This window comes from Carettochelys insculpta, chromosome 1 (genome assembly GCF_033958435.1).
Source record: "Carettochelys insculpta isolate YL-2023 chromosome 1, ASM3395843v1, whole genome shotgun sequence".
Taxonomy (NCBI): Eukaryota; Metazoa; Chordata; order Testudines; family Carettochelyidae; genus Carettochelys; species Carettochelys insculpta.
This window is the reverse complement of record NC_134137.1, coordinates 17,520,512-17,543,382: the sequence shown is the minus strand read 5'-3', so window position 1 is coordinate 17,543,382 and position 22,871 is coordinate 17,520,512. Positions and strand designations below refer to the sequence as shown.

The window sequence follows — 22,871 nt, the reverse complement described above, 5'->3', positions numbered from 1 at the left end:
TACACTACCCAGGAGATCGGCTTGGGGGGATGTGTGAAATCGAATGATCTGGGTTCAACAGTTGACCCCTGTATTCCTCATTCTCACGAGGAGTAAGGGAGGTGGAAGGGAGAGTTTCTCCCATCGACCTCCCTTAGTGAGGATGGCCAGGTAGGTTGATTCCTCTACAATCAACCTGAAGGTCTGGCGTAGACCTGCCCTGGGTTTGGTAAATGGCTGTTAAATGGCTTTATTACCACTGGAATGGCTCTTTCCCAGGGTCAGTGTTCTGCTAATAGCTCTGGCAGCTGTTTTTCCCTTGTAAGTTGACTAGCTCCTCTCCAGAGAAAGCAGAGCCATGGAACAGGGATAGGAAGCGGTGGGAGGGTGGACAGCAAGAGCCAGTGATGCTCCAAATTGTCGGATGCCCTCCGCAGCTGCAGACTCTGCATATGGCTAAGGACAGACATGCTTAAAGGGACCTGATTTTCAGAAAGTGCCATCTGCCCACCAGCTGAAAATCAGGCTTAGTCACAGGGCTTGAAGTCAAATCATTACTAATTTTTCCAAACCCTTGACCTAAAGCAGCTGGCTAGAGAGGTCAGTGCTCAGATTCTCAGAGGTATGTAGATTCCTAGTTTGCATTGCAACCAATGAGAGATGTAGAGAGGCCTCAGTGTCTCTAGCAGTGAGAACAACAGGCCGTCCCTCTAGAGGCATAGGGCATCACTTTACAAGGCTCTGGGGTTATCTGTTGTCCTGAACTTCACTCTAATTGTGTTTGTCAGGCTGCAATGAGTTCTTATTGTTTAAGGTTGCTGTCCATCTGCCTAATTAAAGGCCTTGAAGATGCGGGGGTGAGTACAAGTAAAACCATTGAGAGGATCCAAACAAGCAGTAAAACAATTAGGAGTAATTGCAGGCTGTCAAACCCAATTAAAGAGGCTGGTCTTCTCAGCCTCTTTAATTAGACTTACAAATGTTGGCTGCGCTCCGTGGGCCAAATACATGGTTGGTGACAGAAAGCAGGTGTAATTCATTGAAACCACTTTGCTGCACTGAAATTTGCCCACACACTGAATTGTGTGCTAGGATCCACCTTTCTCTGCAGTTTGTTCATCCAGGCCCAGAGCCTCAAAGCTGTTTAAGGCTGCGTCTAGATTGCCGAGAACCGTCGGCAAAAGATACACAAACTGTGCATTGCATTTGCGTATCTCCTGCCGACAGTTCTGTCGGGAGAGGCTTTCCTGACATTGGCCCGTCCATACAGGCTCACGTGGTGGAAAACCCCCTCTGTCGAGACCTCCCTTCTTCCTTGTGCAACAAGGATGACTGGGATGTTGGCAGAATACTCCCGGAGCAGCAGACCTCCTGGCTCCCAACAGCAGCCTGCAGTACGGACATAGCCTAAGTGCCTTTCTCCTACTGGATGGTGGGGGGCGGTATTTAACCAGCTCTAAACATAGTGGTGCTCCTTTTAAACACTCCAGTAAACTCTGTGGGGCTGCTGACTTGTTCCGCCTCTGATCTGCTTGTGGAACTAGCTTGAAACAATCAAGTTTATCTAGTGTGACACAAAGACCTAGACCAGTTCATAGCTGAGCCAAGACAACTTGGACCCAACATAAGTGATAAATGGAGCCTCTCGTAGGCCCATCCCTATGTTGTAGCCAGTGACTTTTTTGTAAAAAAACACAAAAACAAAAGAGGAGCTGGTACTCAGCCGGCTCCCCATCCCTCCCCAAGCCAATCCCACTGCTGGGACTGCCAAGGTGCTGGTACTCAGCACCATCAGAAAAAAGTGCTGGTGGTAGCCCCGCCCCTCCTCATGGAAGGCAGCAGGTTTCTGAGTTCAGAGGAATGGGGCAGTTCACATCCCTTGGAGCTATTGTTTTGGGCTGTTTGCAGACTCAGGCAGACTTCATTTATACTCTTCACATTCTCAAGCTTTGCTTTGCACCCAGGAGCCCTAGACCTAAGCCTGAAATGAGTCCTGGTTTAGTGCATGCAAGTTGGCAGCAAATCCTTAACTTCAGCCCAGATCCAGGAGAAAGCGCAGGCAGGGACCGTGTACCTCTGAGTGACAGCGCAACTTGGGGCTGCTGCAGTGTAAGTGCTCTAGGTACCACTCCATGCGACAGTGAATCATGCGTGAGTCACAGTAGCATAAGCGCTACACATCGGACAAGGCTGCAGCCAAAGCAGCACCTTGCCCATGGCAGTGACGTGCCCCAGAACTCTCTCCGAGTGCAATCACAGCACGTCGCCCTGTGCCAAGGACAAACTTACCCACGGTGCAGATGGGCCGCCGGTACGGGAGCAGCCCGAAGCTGTATTGGAACACGCCCCGGGCGTGGAACAAGGGGAGGGAGATGCCCATGATTTGCTGAAGACGGTGCTGCATCCACCTCAGCCAGGAGCCTTTGGGGTTGTCGACCTGGTCAAACAGCTCATTCTCCCCAAAGGAAAACACGGGGACCAGCTGGGCCCTGCGGAAGCAGAACGGGGATGTCTCGGGCAGCCCATGTGCAGCAGGCCAGCAGAGGCTGCACGTAACGGGAGGCGCTGCCAGAAGCCAGCAGAGCTCTGCACTCCGCAGGAACTCCCACTTGGCCACTGGGGAGGAGATAAGGCAAAGGCACGACCGCCTGCCTGCCAGGCCTACGCCTCTGGGAGAGCAGGCCTGTGGGGCACAGGCTAATATGCTGGGGCTCACACTGCTGGGGGAATGGAGAGGCCCTGCTAGCTCCAGCCTCTGTATATCAAAGGGGTCTCCGCCTTGCTCAGAGGAGGCAGGCTCCCCCTTCCCAGGGGCATTGGGCCCCCCGTCTGGGGCGCGCTTTATGAGCACAACGAGCATAAGCAATGGCCCCTTGGCACCTTGCACTAAAGCCCACTGAAGTCAATGCAGAGACTGCACTACAGTCCACAGGCTTTGGAGCCGGCTGCTAACCGCGCCCCATCCAGCATCAGGGTCCAGCCCAGCTCTCCTCCCAGCTGTGGAACTGGAAGGGAAGGGCCCAGGCAGCAGGCCGTCCTCCCTCCCCTAGCAACGGGAGCAGAAGTGGCCTTGTTTCCCTGCCTCCTCTGCCCTGGCTGGGGCGTAGGCCTGGGGTCAGCGCCAGGGCTCACAGCATTACCCGTGCTCGATGGCCAGTCGCACGAACCCCTTTCGGTTTTTCAGCAGTAGGGTGAAGGCTCCGGGCCGCGCGTCCAGGGCCTCCTGGGCCCCTCCCACCACAATGGTCAGCACATTCCCACCTCCCGAGCGCCTCAGCACATAGGAACCGCTCTCTTTGTCTGACGGGATGAGGCCTGGGTGGGGGAGAGATGAGAAGAGATACTTGACACTAAAAGCTGCAAGTACCATGGACCCATCATTCGAACATCCCCGCTTGTAAGGCTCCACTCAGGTGCTTGAAGGTCCTTCCTCCGCCACAGTTCTCTAGTACCAGCAGTTGATCCAGTCCTTTCCAGCCCCACAAACCCCAAATGGGAGATTGTCACAGGCAGCGTTCCCTGTAAGCTGAGTGCTTGGGTGGCCACCCCGGGCAGATTCGCGTGCCACTCAACTGATTGGCAGATCCCCCACAGCTGCTCACAGCCAGCAGGAGTGTTTCTATTGGTGGTGGACATCTGCACATGCTGTCCTGCACATGACAACATTTATTCTGCACACGGATGGAAAAAATAAGTGGGAACTTTGGTCACAGGGTGAGCTGGCCCCTTGTAGGGAGGCTGGAAGCGCCTCACCCTATGAGTGACCCAGGGCAGGACATTTAACATGCAGGGGATCTATCCCATTCTCTGTGACGTTGGGGTCACATCCAGGTCAAGGTTCTGAATCACTGATATAAATTCTCCATAACACTAGTATAGGAGCCACATTTGCTTGGACTGTGCTGACGTTGGTGCTGAAACGAGCGGTGTTCCTCAAAACAAGGCAGAGATCTCTACTGGAGGTGGGTAAGGCCAAGTCCCTGCTTGGAAAGTCACCAGTCCAAGACAAGGCAAAAGAGAAGCAAGAGCTGGGGCCCCGTTTCTGCAGAGGGCAGATCCGGGGTTAGTAATGGGGAAAAGCTGGGGTAGTGACCGCCTGGGGAGATGGTTTTAAGGAGGGATTTGTGGGGGCAGAGAAGGTGTTTGGCAGAAGTGGTCAAAGAAGCTGTTTCTGTTGCAGAGGCTTCATGATGGAAAACAATAATCCTTATGTGGTTCTTAGAGAGAACAGGCAGCAGCCAGTGGTGGGTGGTCTTGTAGCTGAGACTCTTGGCAGGGGATTAGTAGATGGGGTTCAAAATCCTTCTTCTACCACCGATTCCCTTTGTGACTGAGGCACAGTCACACACATGTCACAGAACTGGAAGGGACCTCAGGAGATCACCAAGTCCAGGACCCTGCCCTCTTGGCAGGACCAAGCACCATCCCTTTTTTTTTTTTTTTAATTTATTTGCCCCAGATCCCTAAATGGCCCCCTCGGGGATTTAGCAGGCCAGTGCTCAAATCACTGAGCTATCCCTCACCCCAGTGTGACTGTTCTGCTCCCTATCAGTACCACACTGCTTCCAGCGGATGTGTGGGCCTGTCCCCTGGAGCAACATGGTGCAGCCTGAGAGCAGGGCGAGCTTCCTCATTCACACTGGTCTTGAGCCACGCTGCTCCAGGGGAGGGGAGGGGACTGCCCCCACACTGTGCAAGAAGAGGTGGGCAGGGGTGGAGCAGGGAGAGGAGGCGGAGCAAGGGCAGGGATGGGAGAGGAATGGGCAGAGCTGCACTGGGAGGGGGAGAGGCATGAGCTGAGCATGGGGCAGGGGCAGGATGGGGCATGGCAGGGGCAAACAGCCAATGCCCCCACCGGGAATCTCCACGCCAGTCACCACTGCTCCCCAATGTGACTCTGAGATCCTGTGTGCCGTTAGCACTGTCCCTTGGAGGGGCAACTCGTACCCTGCTCCCACGCTGCGGCCCTGCTTACCTCCACTCAGCACATAGTCTCGGAAGAAGGGGGCTCTGAACCAGAGGCTCAGCATCATGAGGTGAGAGGTCATCCCCGGGAACAGCTGCGAAAACCCCGTTGCCTCAGTGCAGAAGTTGATGAAGGCCCCAGCCACCAGGACCCCATGGGGATGGAAGCCAAACAAGTAGTTCTTCCTGGGATCCAGCTCTGCCGTCTTCACCAGCTGGAGACACAACCACAGATGGTCAGATGTAAGACGGGTTTGTAATGAATCTTAGAGCTGCTGCCAAAGCTTGGCTGGGTCTGTGCCACACTGAACAGTCAGGACTTTTTCTTTGTGTGTGGCTCTTTCCCTTGCACCAGGGGGTGCTAACTGTGAGTTACCCTCACACACACACACACACACACACAGTTATGCACACATGCATGCACACACACAGTTATGCACACACGCATGCTCGCGCACACGGTTATACACACATGCACACATGCATGCACACACAGTTACACAGTTATGCACATATGCACGCACACACACATGCACGCACACAGTTACACACATGCACACACACAATTATGCACACACATGGTTGAGCACGCATGCGCACACGCATGCACACACACACAGTTATGCACACACGTATGCACACACGCGCGCGGTTACGCACACATGCGCACACACATGCACACACACGTGGTTTCATTTGGCCGACTATTTTTCAGTTTCCAAAAGAGATTTCAAGCCAAAACCTTTTGAAGTTTTTGGAAACATTTCATTTGGGAGCGGGGGAAAATCCGTTATTGGCTCTCTGTCACTGAAGCCTCCTTGCCATTGAGAATGGGAAGTAACCTCGAGCACCAGCGCAAGCAGCTTTTCTAGGGCGGGGGGAAGCGACCCTGGGAACAGCAGTGCAGAGCCCGTGCAAGTGTAACCCAGGGCTGCTGGGCATGGCACCCTGACCCCCCTTTACAAACAGCTACACCATCAGAGAGTGGTGAGCCTGCTACAGCCTTGGCTAAGGGAACTGTGGCTTGGTGGTCACACATTAAGCTTTAAGGGTCCCAGGTTTGATCCCCACTGCCAACGACTGGGTCACTAAACATTGCTTGCTATAGTCTTCCGGGCAGGCTGTGGAAAATGTTTTGCTGGGCTGTCTTAGGGGTAAATGTCATATAGAGCTGCATTGACTGTCAGGTTCCCCTTCTTTCACCTGCTGGGGCAGTTCCAGGGTGAATGGCATCTGCCCCTTTAAGTGTGTCCCTGTCCCACTTGACCAGTGTGATCATTGCCAGGGGACATTGGACAGCTCAGCTATTCAATCTCTATCAGCATGGGTAGCTTTTCCCTTTAAGGACATTCTCCACCTCCTTCCCTGTCACCAATAAAGCCCCAAAGTGTCTGAGCTGTCTGAGCCATTTAACAACATGGACACTTCCTGCCTGACAAAGGGTAAGTCTCCACTGCAACAGACACCCGGGCTCACCCAAGCCAGCTGACTTGGGTCAGGGGCTGTGTAATGGCAGTGTAGATGGCCTGGGTGCTCCAGCCTGGAATGTCTACACTGCAGTTAAACAGCCTCTGAGTCTGAGCCCTGAAATCTGGAGTCAGCCGGCAGGAGGGCTTCTCACTGCAGTGTAGACAAACCCTCAGTGACCTGGAGGCAAAGATGACTGCCACCCAGCTCCAAGTGCCACCAGCCATCCCGTCCCACTCCCCTGGCTACACAGACAGTGGCACTTACTGCTCAGCTACACGAGCAAACAAGTTAGTGACACATGGTGCAATTCCAATGGCAGGGCAGCTAACTAATTCTCCTGGAGAACATCAGACACAGTGGTCAGTCGGTCAGAAGAGGTATTATTTTTATGGTGTGGCTAATTTTCCATCTGACCCAAAGAATTGTTGACATTGCATAGGTACCCAGTCATGCGCCATCTCTTAATGAGCTGAGGTTGGGAACAAAAAGCTCGTCAGCTGCAGAGCACAGGTGGTGAACAAGAAATGGGATCAGAGTGTTCATTTATTAAGTAGCCAGAGACATACGGGCTATGCCTATACTACAGCATAAAGTCGGTTTCAAGGGTGTTAAGTTGATTTTATGATGTACCTGTCTTCACTATAAATATAGTAAGGTCAAGTTTAAGAGATCCTAAGGTCGACTTTTTGACTCCAGGATTTTCATGAGGAATAATGCCCAATTTGATTTACAAGGTTGACTTAATGCTAGTGTAGACACAGTGTTATTTAATTCGATTTTGTTGGCCTCCAGAAGTATCCCACAATGCCCCTAATGTGTCTGTTCTGAGCATTGCTTTCACCTCCGCTGCCCTCCAGGTGAGCAGGAAGTAGGAAATAGGAAGCAGGAATCAGATTGTGATCTCTGGCTGCTCCCAACACCACGTGGCTGCCAGACTCTCTGGCTGCCTCCTCCACCACATGACTGCTGGGTCAAAATGAAATGAATCAATATAATTCTATTAAAAAGAAGCATTTCAATAACACCAAAAACAGCTTTTTAATAGCACCAAATTGAAACTTTTTAGATTTTTATTTCTGCATTTTATATTTCTCAGGAACGGCCTTCTAACTTTGCAACGGTGTAGGGCAGAGGCAGGCTGTGGAAAAGTGGTGTGAAAATTCATTTGGCAGTTTGTTTTCAATGGGAGCAGGGCAGGAGGGCAAAGCAGTCTGGGATGATAACATCAGACACCCACAACCACTTGAGGTACATTTTTTTACTGGCACAGAATCCCAGAATGCAACAGGGGTGCAGAAACTGTGGGGCAAATACCCACAATGCACTGCTGGCACAGTCAAACTTAGCAAAGGTAATAGGGACACACTATGTCGACTTTCTAAACGTGTGGACACACCACTGACTTTATAAAATCTAGTGGTATAAAGTCAACTTTAATAAATTTGACTTTATTTCCTAGTGTAGACATGGCCTCAATCAGAGGGAACCTAGTTTTGTTTTCTGTTAGAAGGTACATTTCTAGCACACCTTTCTTCTCCCCCAGGTAGTTTAGAAATGGATAGAAACTAGATGAAGGGTTACTTTAGGCATCATTGGGTTTTTGCCACCTCTGAGGGATACTCAGTAGCTGTTTAATGGACCAGAGCAAGCCCTGAGAACAGCTGAGTGGAAGAAGTGAAGACCATTTCCACCTGACTCTGAAGGGAAATATTGGAGGCAGGCGAATGGTAGCCAAGGGAGGAGTCTTGGTTTAGCAGTTAGGACAGAGGGCTGGGCTATGTGGTTTGCCATCCAGCCATGCTCCAGACATGCCGATTTTCAGAAGACGTCGGCATTTTCATGGCCATAAGTATCACGATAAGAGCTGAGTTCTTCTGAAGGTCTGTCCTTGGTGCCTGCAGGTTGAACCTCTGTAATCCAGATTTCCCTAGTCCAGCAACACCCATGGTCTTGCATCGTCGGTGACCCTGTGACTGCTTCAGGGCCAGGCCACTCACAGGGAAAATACGGTGGGCTGGGACCAGGAGGTTGCCAGATCAGAGGATAACAGATTCCCAGTGGTCCAAACAGGGTAGATCCAGGGGCCAGGGGCTGGTGGAAAGAGCAGTGGAGCCCCAGTGTCTGGGAGCAGAGAGGCTGTCACTGACCTTCTCTGGTCTGGCAAATTCCTTGGTTTGGGACCAGGGTGCCAGAACAGGGAGGGTCAACCTGCAGTTGCTTAGATGGATGCTGAGCTCTACAACTCTGGCCCTTTGAGGGTGATGAGCACTTGCCGATCTGGTCTTGTATGACAGTCTGCCCCTCTAATAATGAGAGATGACTCCAAATCAAAATCTCACCTCAAAATGCTCCTGGATTTTAGCCACTCACAATCTGAATGTTGCAACCTATGTGCATCCCAGATAACACTGGCCTAGCTGACAGGGGTGACACATGGATCCACAACTCCTAGACCACCAGGAACAAGCATCTTGAATTAGGCATGCAAAAATGGAGGTGTAATAGACAAGGGGGTATCTGGAGCACAACTAAGAGAACCTACCTTGGGCAAATTGCTTAAAACCAGGCCACTTACAGCCCAGATTGGGGTTTTCTGCTCAGCAAGGCAAACCAAGACAGCCACCAAAATACCTTTGCTAGCCCCTCTGGCCAGCCAGAAGTTACATAGCCAAACCCCACAGTTTCTTCATCTGTGTCAATGCCCAAACCAGTATAATCCTGCAGCTGGAACATCTGTTCCCAATATCGGAGACCCAAAGGCCACTGAAGTCAGCGGGAAGGCTCCCATTAACCTCAGGAGGCTGTGAATAGGGACTGCATAGAGGATGCATCCATAAGAAAAGTGTGTATCCTCATGTTAAGCTGTCTCTTCAGTGGCAGCAAAAGCATTTCACAGACCAGTGGTTCCCAGCCGTCTCAGTAACACGGCACACTTCAATGAGATAAACCATTCCATGGCACACCCACGTTTTTCAGCCGAATCAATTGTATTCCCCAGTGATTTTTTTCAATGCGTTTTCAATTAGTCTGTTTACCGGGTTGTTTCCTTGGAAAACTATTCCATGGCCCAGTGAACCTTGCTGTGAGGAGACTGTGAGATCACCCGACATGTTCCATCCTGTTACATTGCTCCATTGCTCCATTTTAGACTCATTCCCCTTTGCTCTGTCCCCAACTACCACTGTAAGCCACTAGATACAGCCGTGGTTCTCAACCTATGGGCCACTTGCAAGCCACTCAGCACACAAATGCAACCCACGGGACACTCACAGGCCACACAGGTAGCATATATATGGTGTGGATGTGACCCACATAACACAGAGAGAGCTGCATATGTGCAGTGCATACAACAAGTAAACAAGGATCAAATGCATTAATGTTTCTAATCCATCACAGACTACACCATCTTAGACAGCCGAGGACTCAGGAGATTCAGTTTCTCATTTTAACATGGACTAATTGTGTGACCTCCGTCGCCTTAGTCCCCAAACTTTTGCTGATATGTTGGGGGTGAAAGGCGTCTTGCCTATTCAGATTATAAGCACTGGGGCCAGGGATGCTTCCTACTCTGTGTGTACAACAGCTAGCACGGTGGGGTCCTGGTGTTGGCTGGGGAATCCAGGCCTTGCTGTTGTAAGAGTAATTGGTAGTTCTGCACACACTGAACGCATGAGCAATGTTTTCATGTGCACCTCAAGCACCCACAGCTGGAATTTGGGTCCAGATCATGCCAACTCTGCCCCTTTTCTAACTGGTTTGATTGGTGATGTGCCTCCTGCAAGCACGTGCAAGGGGAGCCATGCTTCAGTTCTCACCTCTCATAGCTTTCCTGGCATCTTAGGTACTCACAGGGCCCCCTTACCACAGTATCTGAGCACCTGGCTCTCTCTAATGGGTTTAGCTTCACAAAACCCCTGTAAGGAAGGGCAATAAATGATCCCCAACGTACAGATGGGGAACAGAGGGACTGCACCTTGCCTGAGGTCACACAGGACATCTGGGGCAGAACACAGACTTGAAACTGAGGTCTGCCATGTTCTATACTGGCAGCCTCTACACCAGGCACTCTGTCCACTTCATCCTCCCTCTTGTTGAGGGAACTCCTAGACACAGTAAACAGCTTCTTGGTGGCTGAACACTTTTCTTTTTAATGATTAGACATTCCCATTTCCTTCTTTGTTAAAATTCAATCAGACTAGTGATCAAGTTCATGTCCACAGTATTAACATTTTGGGAAGGGAGTTAATGACTGACATCGCCTGGGCTAATTGTTATATAATACCAAACCAAAACAGCAGTCATGTAGCACTTTACAGACTAATAAAATAATTTATTAGGTGATGAGCTTTCGTGGGACAGACCCACTTCTTCAGCTCGTAGCCTTACCAGAACAGGCTCAATATATAAAGCACAGAGGTCCAAAAATTGTTATCAAGGTTGACAGATCAGAAGAACTGCTATCCAGGCTGGCAAATCAGAAGAGCAGAGGGATGGCAGGGGTGGGGGTTGTTGTAGGGTGGGGAAGTTAAGAGTTAGATAAAACATCAAAGAGAAAGCCGCACTAGTCGATATACTATGAAAAAAAAAGTACTACAGGACTGCTTTTTTGTTTTTATAAAATATCAAAGTATGTAAAAGAGTCCTTATAGTGGGTCAGCAAAAGCAACAAGAGGTCCTGTGGCACCTTATAGACTAACAGAAATGTGTGAGCATAAGCTTTCATGGGCAAAGACCCACTTCGTCAGATGCAGGACCTGACGCACGAAAGCTTATGCTCACACATTTCCGTTAGTCTATAAGGTGCCACAGGACCACTCGTTGCTTTTGCAGATCCAGACTAACATGGCTACCCCTCTGATAATGGGTCCGGTAATTGCTGTCCCTGTTCAAACCACGTGTTCATATGTCGAATTCGAATATGAATGTTAGTTCTGAACATTCCCTCTGTAGACGGTTGTTAAAGTCCCTTTTCAGTAGAGCACAAACTTGCAGGTCTTTAACAGGATGGCCCACTCCCGCAGAAAAACTCCAGATACACAAACCCGTCAACCAGCACTTCAACAGAGTGGGCCAGTCTGTTAAAGACCTGACAACGAAAGATTGTTCCTTGCAAATGTATTCCCCAGTGATTTTTTTTTCAGTGCAGTTTTAAATTAGTCTGTTTACCAAACTATTTCCTTGGAAAACTGTTCCACGGCCGAGTGAACCTTGGTGTGAGGAGAGTGTGAGAGCATCTTACACATTCCTATACTAATCCCATCCTGTGACATTGCTCCATTTTAGACTCACTCCCTTTTGCTCTGTCCCCAAATAGTACTGTAAGCCACTAGTTAAGGTCGTGGTTCTCAACCTTTGGGCCGCTTGCAAGCCCCTCAGCACACAAATGCAGCCCACATGATACCCACAGGCCATACAGGTAGCATATATATGGTGCAGATGTGGCCCACGTAACACAGAGAGAGCTGCATATGTGGCCTGCAGTGGTAAATAGGTTGAGAACAACTGGGGTTGGATTACCTGTTAGATTAGTCCGAAAAAATTAAACTCTCCAATTCAAGGCCATGCCCCTGTTTTTCAGGCTGGTTTTCTTAATAACCCAAAGATACAAAATTGTTTGCATGACACACAACAATGGGTAATAGAGGCCTGGCCGACTTCTGCAAGCTGGGAAGGGACAGGGTACAACTCACCCAAATCACACTGGTTTGTCCTCTCTCTCTCTGACAATCTGCTCTCTCCCTCTTAGCTTCTCACACACTAATCTGGAGAAAGAAACCCCTGCTCTCCATGCAGGGGCACAGGGACCACAGGAAGATAGCACAGACCAGTGGGGTAGGAGCACTGACCCTGGTATTGTCTTCCCCAGGCAGCAGAGTGTAGTGGGGTGTGAACATGGTGCCTTAGAATAAGTGCATGCTGTTCGAAACATTGTACTGGCCATGGCAACGTACTCTTGAGATTGGCTACTCCTCACCCTTAGGGGTCCTCAAATGCAGCTCATCAGGTCTTAGTTGTGTACTCCTGAGCCTGAGACAGAGGAGGAGGTGTTTGCCAGCCAACCGTTACTCTTTATACGGCTACACCTCTTCACCTTCAGACCTAGGACAAAATGTCCTGGAGAAGACGAGCTAATGCAGGGAAAATGCTGTTTTCCCTCTGTCTGGCAAGCCCGCATGGAGCAGGAGGCCAGAACTGTTAATATTTTGCTCGTCCAAGCTGTGTTTGTGTTACACTTCCATGATTCAAATGGGGAGCTGGCCACAGGCCGCGGTCCTTCTTCCTGCTCTGCTTCAGCAAACACCTGGACAACAGTAAAGCTTCCTTCCTCCTCATCCCCTCCCTCCCTAAGGCACTGCTCTTTATTGATGTGTGTGGAGTCCCAGGCGGCCCACACACCACTCCCTCTCATCCCAGCACAGCACCAGAACACTACTGGTGCCAAAAGGGTCCCGTCCCCCTGGCAGCCTTTCTCATGAGGAGAGCAAGGCACCGGGAGTGAGGAGCTCTCGTTTCTGTTCCCCAGTCAGAAGAGCAGTGACCCAGCATAAACCACTTAAGCCAAAATGTTCCCACTGGGTTGCCTCAAGCTGCCCCGCTCCAGCCACCTTTCGACTCCTAAGCAGAGGTGGTCGGCTGTTCCGAGGTGCTGAGTGCACGCACCATCCAGTGACTGCCTGTCAAAAGACACCCCTTCTTGCTTTGCCCCCGTGGGAATAGGGCCTGGTGTGGAACACAGTCCCTGCTCTCAGGGCACCAGTCCCTGGTACAAGAGGGTGAGCGAAGGGTGGAGCTGTGGCTGTTCCTCTCCCATGCACTGGCCAGGTACAAATGGAGATGGATAATTTTTTGTATGGTGGTAGCACCTTGGTGCCTGAGTAATGGACCTGGACCCCTGTGGCGGAAGGCACTTTACAAACACAAAACAAAAGTCCCTGCCTCAGAGATCTTGAGCAACACCCTTTCAAGGGCTGTAATGGCTTACTGTCAACCCACCTGAGTGGAGCCATCTTTAGCTACATTCAGAACACACAGTCGCATGGGGCACTGGGAAATCTGGGGCATCAATGGGTCTTAATGTCCATCCACTCACCCACCCACCTCTTCCTCTCCCTGTACTGTGTCTCTGCTTCCTCCAGAGAGGACTTAATCCCTCTGTTCAGAGAGGGATTTGGGCTTGTTTAGTTTACAGAAGAGAAGGCTGAGGGGTGATTTAATAGCAGCCTTCAACTTTCTGAAGGGGAGCTCTAAAGAGGCTGGAGAGAAACTGTTCTCAGTGGTGTCAGATGCCAGAACAAGGAGCAATGGTCTGAAGTTAAAGAGGGGGAGGTGTAGGTTGGATATTAGGAAAAACTACTTTAATTTGTATTTTGTTATGTCATGTAACTAGCACGGTAATTGTTATTGTAATTTGCATAATATAAAATGGTATAATAAAATAAAATAAAAAAACTACAAAATAAAGCACATTTCTAAACGAGAAGTCAATTTCAAAATAAAAAAAAAAACTGAAAGGCTCTGAGAAGGCTGAAATGGATCATCTCAACCATGCTAAAACGTTTCATTTCTTTTTTTTTTTCCCCAAAAAGAAAAGTTACTGAAATTGACATATTCCAATGGAATGTTTAGATTTTTTGAATTAGACTTTTTGATTGAGAAATGCTTCACTAGCAATGTTTGACCATTTCTGTGTCAAAGTAAGCACGGGCTGATATTTTAATGGCAATCACAACGTTTTTATTTTAATGGCAATCCAACAACAACACCATCACACTGGGAGGGGATGACCTGGAAAATGTGGAACAGTTCACCTGTTTGGGGAGTATTATGGGAAGGAACAGAGGAAGAAATAAGGAGATCAATGCCAGAATAGGGAAAGCAACCGCTGCATTCAAGACTCTTTGTCCCATATGGCATTCACAAGTAATATCTGCAAAGGTGAAACTGTGGATCTTCAACACAAATGCAAAGAGTGTGCTCTTGTATGGATGTGAAACCTGGCATACTAAAAAGTCTTCAAATCACAAGCTACAGATGTTTATAAACAGATGCTTAAGGTACATCCTTCACATCAAATGGCAAGACTTTGTCACAAACGAGGAGCTTTGGAAGAGAGCAGGCCAAGAACCACTTGACTCAAATCAAGAGAAGAAAGTGGGGATGGTTAGGCCACATTCTCAGAAAACCATCATCCATCATAGTCCATTAAATTCTCACATGGAACCTGCAAGGAAAACGCAAAAGAGGAAGATCTTGGACAACATGGAGAAGATCTACTGAAATTGAAGGACAACAACTGGGATACTCCTGGGGTTAACTAGAAGTTTTGTCCAAAGACAGAGTGAAGCAGAGGAGACTTGTAGATGACCTATGTTCCACCCAGAGTACAAGGGTTTAAGTCAAGTGACATGATAACAAGGGGTGCACTAGCTAAAGTAGAAAGTTCAGTCAGGCAGACAAAGTGCTAGATTGCAGCTGAGAAGACAGGGTTTCAAGTCCGTTCTCTCCCATAGGCTACCCGTGTGATCTTGGACAAGTCACTTAGTTTCTGCCTTTGTACACTGGGGCTAATACCTCTGCCCTACCTCACATAAATGCAATGAAGATAAATGCACTAAAAAAAAAACATGGAACACCTTGGGGTGAGAGCAATGGGGACCACAGGTAAACTTATGATCTATAGGCAGTTTATATGCAGAGGTGAGTGAATTATCTGCAAACAGGCTTCAGTTGTCCATATGTTCTGCTCATTATTCAGGCATGTGGGCACAAGCCAGACTCTAAATGAGGGGGTCAGGAGGGAATTTCCTCTTTGGGGATTTTATTCCACAATTGCTCATTCCTTTGACACAGCTTGTAGTGGCTGCGGGTGGAGTGGAGATAAGACACTGACCTGCAAGAGCTGCTGGTCTGATCTGATGTGGCATCATGCAGTGAATGGGTTGCCGAACCAGGCCCGTATGCAGGAATTTCTGGGTGTGTGTGCTTTTTTTGTAAATGTGGATTGCAATTTTTTTAACATAAAGGAGTTCAGAATAGTCTGCAATGAGTGTGCATAAGAAAGGTTAATGAAAAAGTTGAGAGCAAACAGGGATAGGTAAAATAATTTTGCTATAACATACTAAAAGTTATACAGTAATAAAGATTTTATAGAAATTACCTTCTGGGATCTTTCTGTAATAAAGTAATGAAAATTGATATTCCAAAATATACATTTCCCTGTGTTTCCTGTTATTAGTGGCCAAAGGTATGCTGGGAGGGAGCTGGCCAAGGAACTACAGGTCCCAGGGTGCTTTGGGTTCCCCCATCATGCTCCCCATCTACAGGGCAGCAGGGAAGAAGGGAGAGAAACCAGACATGAATGTGTGTGTGTGTAGGGGGGTGGGTTGTGTTCACACCCCTCACACCCCAGTGTGTATGGGACTGTGAACACATCTCTGTCTATGAGCTGCTTGAAAGCCATCCTTAGAACACTGCCTCAGGTATGTGCTCTTTGTCATTTGATTTCACTGCTTGGCTGGGCACCTGCATCACATGACATTGTTTAGTCCCCAGATTGGATGGCTTCTACAGAGGCTGCAATATGCTCACCCTACTCTTTCCAGTAAATATGAGTTGAGATCAGTCAGACTCAGGCTTTCTGACCCCTCCTCCCTGCTCAGGAGCGGAACTGTAACTCTGAGTCATCCACAGTTCTCTGGGCTGCCCCTGTAATGATGCAGCTACGCATGGCTCACAAATCAGGGCAGATTTCAAAGTGACCAAATGGCCTGGAGAGATTGGCACCTAGTCCCGTGATGTGGGAAAAGCTGAGAGAGACACGACTTTGCGTAACCCCACACTCCCGTTGTTCTTCTCCTCACGGCAAACAAAAACCAGAGTGAATGGCCGACACCATCAGAAATTACATGTTCATGGTTAACTTCATGGTCCACTGTATAAATTGCTTCATTTATAAATAATGCCACCCTTTTATACAGCTCGCCCCAAAGGGTCACGGGTTATGAATAGAACTCCTGGGTGTGTTTGTTTCCAACCAAACCACTTTGTTCAGCAGCCAGGGCCTGAACAATCCATTAGCGTCTCAGGGCCACAGTTCTGTTAAATAACCCTAGTTGTGGTTTCTGCATAACCAATGGGATGAGCAGGACACAGGCCAGGAAGTCCCGAGTCACAGCCTCAGAGCATTCCACTGTGCTGCCTGTAGACACGCGGGCTAGATTTTGTTCTGTTATATCAGCGCAAATCCAGAGTGACACCACTGACAGCAGTGGCCTTTCAGAGCTTGCCAAGCACTTTAGATAAATGGGTGCTGGCAGTTAGATAACCTCAGCATTGGCACCACTTGAGATATTCCCTCTGAACTTTATTAAACCTCATCCACCTAGATTCCAGAGCTGCTCCCTGGGCCCTAATCTCCTGTCCAGTCCTTCCAGAGAACATGGGCCTCTGACTCCAGGCCTACTGATCATGATACGCTCCTCAGGGCTTCGCCCAGCTCTTCAGTGGACCAGGACTGCTGCCTCTTTCATTCACAGCCTGGAAGTAGCTGCCTGCCAGCCCCACCCCCTGCAAATGGCTTCAACTGCCATAACAGGTTGCATAACCACACAAGAATTTTCTGTTCACCCTGCTGAGTCCCAGGTTGGTTTTCTCTGCATCTTTCTCCCCCCACTCGATAGCTCTGTCTGCACTGCAGTTTTTCAGAAATAACTTCTTTCAACGTTCGAAAGTCGAAATAAGTTATTTCTGGAAAGCGCGTTCACAGCTTTTCGAAATTGAACGTTCACGCTAAAGAGCCCAATGTCGAAATAAGAGCAATGATGGGATGTGAATCCCTTTGCTTAAAAGCAAATCAAAACAAACAAAAAAAACCAGAGTAGACAGATCCTAAGACATTCTCCAACATTGCCGAGGTTGCCCACATGGCCCACTGGTCCAGCCCCAGGGACCTGGGTGCTCACAGATTCCTCCCTGACTGAACTGTCTGTAGTTTTTTGAAGTCACAGCCTGGCACCAGAAGGGGGAGCACTTATAGTGATAGCGCTTCAAGCAGCCCATGTTCACACGCCTGCAGGGCAGAACTGCATGGGCAGTTAGTTTCCTGCAAGAAAGGAACTGTGTATGATGAATAAATGTCACTCAGATAGCAGGAAAAGGAATGCACGCACCAGCTCTCCCCTCCCTTCTCCTGCAGCAACAAACATGCTCAGTGATCACAGCTCAGCTTTAAGGCCCATTGAAAATAACTTCCTCGCAGAGAGCAGAACAAACCAGCAGCTCCTTATCACCTTCTCGCCCAAAGGCACTGAAGCTTCACCGTGCCAGATTTGCTGCTGGGACATGTGGGGATTAGAGGCCATTTTTAATCTTCCAGGAGCGACTAATCTGTTTGTGTTAAAAGAACTGACTGTACACAAAAATGGCTGTGGGATAGGTCGGGGATGCCGGCCTGTATTCCTTTTTCTTAGGAGCTAATACCAGCTCCGTTTGTTTCAGTCAATTAGGCTGGTAATGCTCCATGTGCTAGCGATGTATGTACCCATCACCCAGCCAACCGCACGGAGGTAACACTCAGCACTTCCGCGGGATGGGACTTGCCCTCCAGAAACTGCAGAGCTCTTCGCAAAGCAACAGATGGTGGAGCATCCCCACCCTCTCGATGGAGGGAGAGAGGCCCGCAAAGGCTCGGTAGCCAGTCACAGGCAGGAGCGGAAATAACAGCCTCCTCTCCTGAATTCAAAGCCCAGGCCCTCTCCCTTGGCCCACTTTGCTCCTCGCTAGATGTGCAGCTAAAGGAGGCTGCTATGCGGCACTGTAGTGCTACTGCTGTAGCCTAACACCTTCCTTCCAAGCCCTGCCTGGCTAAGGTGACCATCCGTCCCATTTCTGGTGGGGCAGCCCCATATTTCGGGTGCCAGGAGGGCATCCCGGTTTATCCTCAAAACTGGGCTAACTGCTCTGTATTTGCAGGGGGAGCAGCTACTGCCTGGTTCCTGGCTCCCCACAGCTCACAGGAGCCACGAGCCAGACCCACGTGGCTGCACCTGGCTCCCAGCTCCCCACGGTGTGGAGAGCTGGGAGCCCACCTGCCCAGCTGCCACCAAGTTCCCGGCTCCCTGAACCTCGGTATCGTCACCCTATGCCTGGCAGAATGGTTCTGGCTGCCTTTACTCCCAAAACTCAGCAGTTCTCTTTAGATAGCTGTTCCCTTGGCCATGCAACACCTCAGCCCCGGGCCCCTCCTATATGGGTTTAACCTATCAGCCTGTGCACATGCCTAGGCCTACATTTTCAGCTGTGACTAGTGATTTAGGGTGACCAATTTCATTCCTGTGAAACAGGATCCTGATTTCCAAAAGTGGGGTGCTCCATGCTGTGCAAAGCCTTTAAACAGAGAAATCCCTAGTTATGCCTCACAGTCTTGGCCTCAGTCTGTGTAAAAGCTGCCCATATCACTTGGAGTCTGCGCTCCCTCCCTTTGCTCACCTCGCCTGCCTGTTGTCAGGCTGTGAGCTCTTTAGGGAAGAGGATTGTCATTATTTTCATGCCCACTGCAAAATGGGATCCTGGTCAGGTGATACTATAGCAAAGAATCCTAGGGCTGGAAGAGACCTCAGGTCACCAAGTCCAGCCCCCTGCCCAAGCAGGATCAACCCTAACTAAATCATCCCAGCCAGGGCTTTGTCAAGCCAAGCTTTAGAGTCCCTATGTATACAGCCATGGACCCTTTTGGCCACAGCATCACAATGGGAGCTCAATAGAATCATAGGGTTGGAAGAGATCTCAGGATGTCATCAAGTCCAGCCCTTTACTCAAAGCAGGACCAGTCCCAAACTAAATCATCCCAGTCACGGCTTTGTCAAGCCGGGTCTTAAAAACCTCTGGGGATGGAGATGCCATCACCCCTCGAGGTGACCTATTCCAGTGCTTCACCACCCTCCTGGTGATATAGTTTTTCCTGACATCCAACCTAGCCCTCCCCTGCTGTAGCTTGAGACCATTGCTCCTTTTCTGTCATCTGTCATTACTGAGAACAGCCTCTCTGCATCCTCTTCAGAGCGCCCCCCCCAATCAGGAAGTTGAAGACTGCTATCAAATCATCCCTTACTCTTCTCTTCTGCAGACTAAACAAGCCCAAATCCTGCAGCGCCTCCTTGGAATCATGTGCTCCAGCCCCCTAATCATTTTTGTTGCCCTCTGCTGGACCCCGTAGAAATAATTTACAATTATTTCCTTGTAGAAATGATAAAAGCCTGTCATCACTGTTCTGATTCTTTCTGTGGCCTCTTGGCCTTGGTTAACTTCCTAAGGATAACAACTTTGTCCTTCTTCAAATGGGAGTCATGACTATTAACTGATCTATGTTTACAAAGGGCTTTCATGCGGTCAGGCCCTAACTGTTATTGACAGCAGAATGCTAAATTGTGTTTCCTCCAATTTTTCCCATCCAGGGGCAGACTAAATTTTGTCATATGCACCAAAGAACGTGCCGATGTGCACCGTCCCAAGAAACACCTGCTGCCAGCTGCGGGTGCTCTGGTAATCAGCGGGTAGGACTTCAGTCCAAGCGCTCAGGTTACAGCAAATGCTGGTGCAAAAATGTGGCAGGGCTTTTATATATATATATGGAGGTTCACATCTCCTAGAGCTAGAAGGGACCTTGGCAGGTCATCACATCCAGTCCCCCACCTTCTTGGCAGGACCAAGTACCAACCGCCCCCCCGCTTTTTTTTTTTTTAAAGAAAAAAACCTCTTTGCCCCAGATCTCTAAATGGCCTCATGGGTACTGAGCTCACAACACTGAGTTTAGCAGCCCAATGCCCAAGTCACTGAACTACTGCTGCCCCCTCAAGGGTGCAGCCTGGAAGCACAGCTATATGAGGCAGGAAGGTGTGGAGGAAGAACACTGTTTTCCCAGCTCTAGGGCTGCTCAGGTTTGCCTGGGATTTATTGCTTTGCAGCGCCTCCTGGTGGCTCTCTAGAGAACAGTAACATTGCCTTGGCAGAAACTGTCCTGATTCTGCCCTCTCATTCATGGGGGTAAATCACAGATTGCTCTCAGTCCAACACATTTGCACCACTGTGAATAAAACTGAGGTGCTGGGCCTCCTGGTCTTGCAGTTACTACTGCGATGACCAGATAGCAAGTGTGAAAAATTGGAACTAGGGGGTAATTGGCACTTTTATAAGACAAAGTTCCAGCGATGGGGACCGTCCTTATCAAATCAGGAGATTTGGTCACGCAAGCTACTCCTGCAATGGGCTGATGTCTGGAGGTGAGTAGGGGCTTACGATGGGAAATGGGGGCTCAGATGAAGAGACTGTGGAATCCCCATTGGGCGCAGGGATAATCACCAGCCCAGAGCATGTGTGTGAGGGGTGGGAAAGGACGGGAAGGGTTCCTATGCCATATGCTCTTGTTTGGAGGCAGAAGCTGACCAGGTTCAGACATTTGGGGAACACAGGGACATGTGGGAAATGGCTGTCTTCAGCCCCCTGTGGGTTGATAGGTTGGGCAGCACCATTAAGGGGATCAGGAAGGCTTCCAGCTGAGGAGACATGAGACTTCCTTGTGGGAGGGAGGGATTTTCCTTAGAGGAGTGTCCCATTCTGCCCTCATGCTGCTGAAAATGCTCTTTGGTGTCGCCCTCATACGCTCCACATGCCAGACAGTCAGTCTCTCTGCATCCCTGATTTCTAACCCTGCAGTTTGGAAAGGACAGCATGTGCCACACCTCGCCAGTCTCCAGTCCCTCGTCTAGCAGGAAATCTGGACCCAGGAGAGGCCCCTGATAGGAGTGTTCTAGATGGGGAGCTGATGCCGTGAAGTGCCTGGGAGTCCCTCAACCACGTGGCAGTGGGGAGCACCAGACACAGATCTCAAAGGGATGATCCAGGTCTCATTGTCGGCACAGATACAAAACAGTCCCCCAAATGGTTGGGGAAACACACACTTGCACCCAGTTTGCCCTGGTGTAAATGCTGCCAATTCTCCCACAACAACCCTGGGTCCTGGTGTGTGTGATGCTCCACTTCAACTGCCTGAAGGGGATTACAAAGAGGATGAAGAAAAGTTGTTTTCAGTGGTGACAGATGGTAGAATGAGGGGCAGTGGTCTCAAGTTGCATTGGGAAGGGTCTAGATTGGATATTAGGAAAAACTATTTCACCAGGAGGGTGGTGAAGCACTGGAATAGGTTACCTTGCAGGGCGATGGAATCTCCATCCCTAGCAGTTTTTAAGTCTTGGCTTGACAAAGCCATGACTGGGGTGATTTAGCTGGGATTGGTCCTGCTTTGAGTAGAGGGTTGGACTTGATGACCTCCTGAGGTCTCTTCCAACCCTATGATTCTATTGATTTTAACATGAGCTCCCATTGTGATGCTGTGGCCAAAAGGGTCCCTGGCTGTATACATAGGGGCTGTGTCTTCACATGCCACTTCATCCACAAGTGGCATGGTAATGAGCCATCTGGAAGATGCTAATGAGATGCAGATGTAAATTTCTCATGCCTCATTAGCATATGGTCACATAGGTCGGACTCTGGAAGAAGCTCTTCCGGACTCCAAAATACATGTACAGATGCACAGACTGGGGGGATCTTTCGGAAGGAAACCCTCCTTCCAGAAACCCCTTCTTCCTCAAAATTTTGAGGAAGAAGGTGCTTCCGGAAGGAGGGTTTCCTTCTGGAAGATCTCCGTGGGCCACACATCTGCATGTGTATTTTGGAGTCTGGACGAGTTTCTTCCAGACTCCGAACCACGTGCCCATATGCTAATGAGGCATGAGAAATTTACATCTACACCTGTAGCCAGACAAACCCACCACCCCTTCTCTTCTCACTGTAACTACTTCAAGACACAGATGTGCTGAGTTGTTGAAATCATGGGAAGCACAGAAGAATAAACAAAGGGGACAAGCAGGCTGTTCCTGGAGCTGGCGACCTTGGGCTACCCTTGAACAGTACTGATAGTGATAAGCCCACATAACGTTCCAGGAGAGGAATCCTATGCCCATGTGAAAAGAATGTTCTGTCTTAATGATTCGGCTAACATTCAGCTATCTTTACCAAACAAATGCAAATTAATCCAGTAACCTTCTTTTGAGACTGGCGTCACTAAGACGTACCAGCACAACTGGTGTTAAGGAAGATGTGTACGTGACCCAAGGGGTATAGAGTAGGGCCGAGCAGCAGACGTGAGCTGAGCTCCAATTGCCTCACCTGCTGGTCAAAACAGGCCTTTGCCTCCCGAGGTAAGGGGACGCCCTCCTCGTACTCTTCTTTGCGAGGGATTGAGTGACAGACGCTGGCAACGCTGGAGTCAGATGATGCAGGGGTGAGAATTATACCTGCTATGTATTATTTTGCGCACATTTAATAGGTTAAGTGTCGTTGTTGTTGTTGTAACTAAAGTTAAGTTTAACAATCTAAATTACCTGTAAGTTCACATCTCTTAC

General features: G+C 49.4%; 1 protein-coding gene across 1 annotated transcript in view; it reads right to left on the bottom strand.

Moving 5' to 3' along the window:
* Nucleotides 1–22,871, bottom strand: part of MOGAT2 (monoacylglycerol O-acyltransferase 2) — a 44,511-nt gene that overhangs the window by 2,325 nt on the left and 19,315 nt on the right. Inside the window, exons 3-5 of the mRNA XM_074981130.1 lie at nucleotides 4,955–5,159; nucleotides 3,120–3,294; nucleotides 2,269–2,468 (exon numbers count right to left, since the gene is read on the bottom strand). Coding sequence (XP_074837231.1) covers nucleotides 2,269–2,468; nucleotides 3,120–3,294; nucleotides 4,955–5,159 — 580 coding nt within the window. The remainder of the gene's footprint in view (nucleotides 1–2,268; nucleotides 2,469–3,119; nucleotides 3,295–4,954; nucleotides 5,160–22,871) is intronic.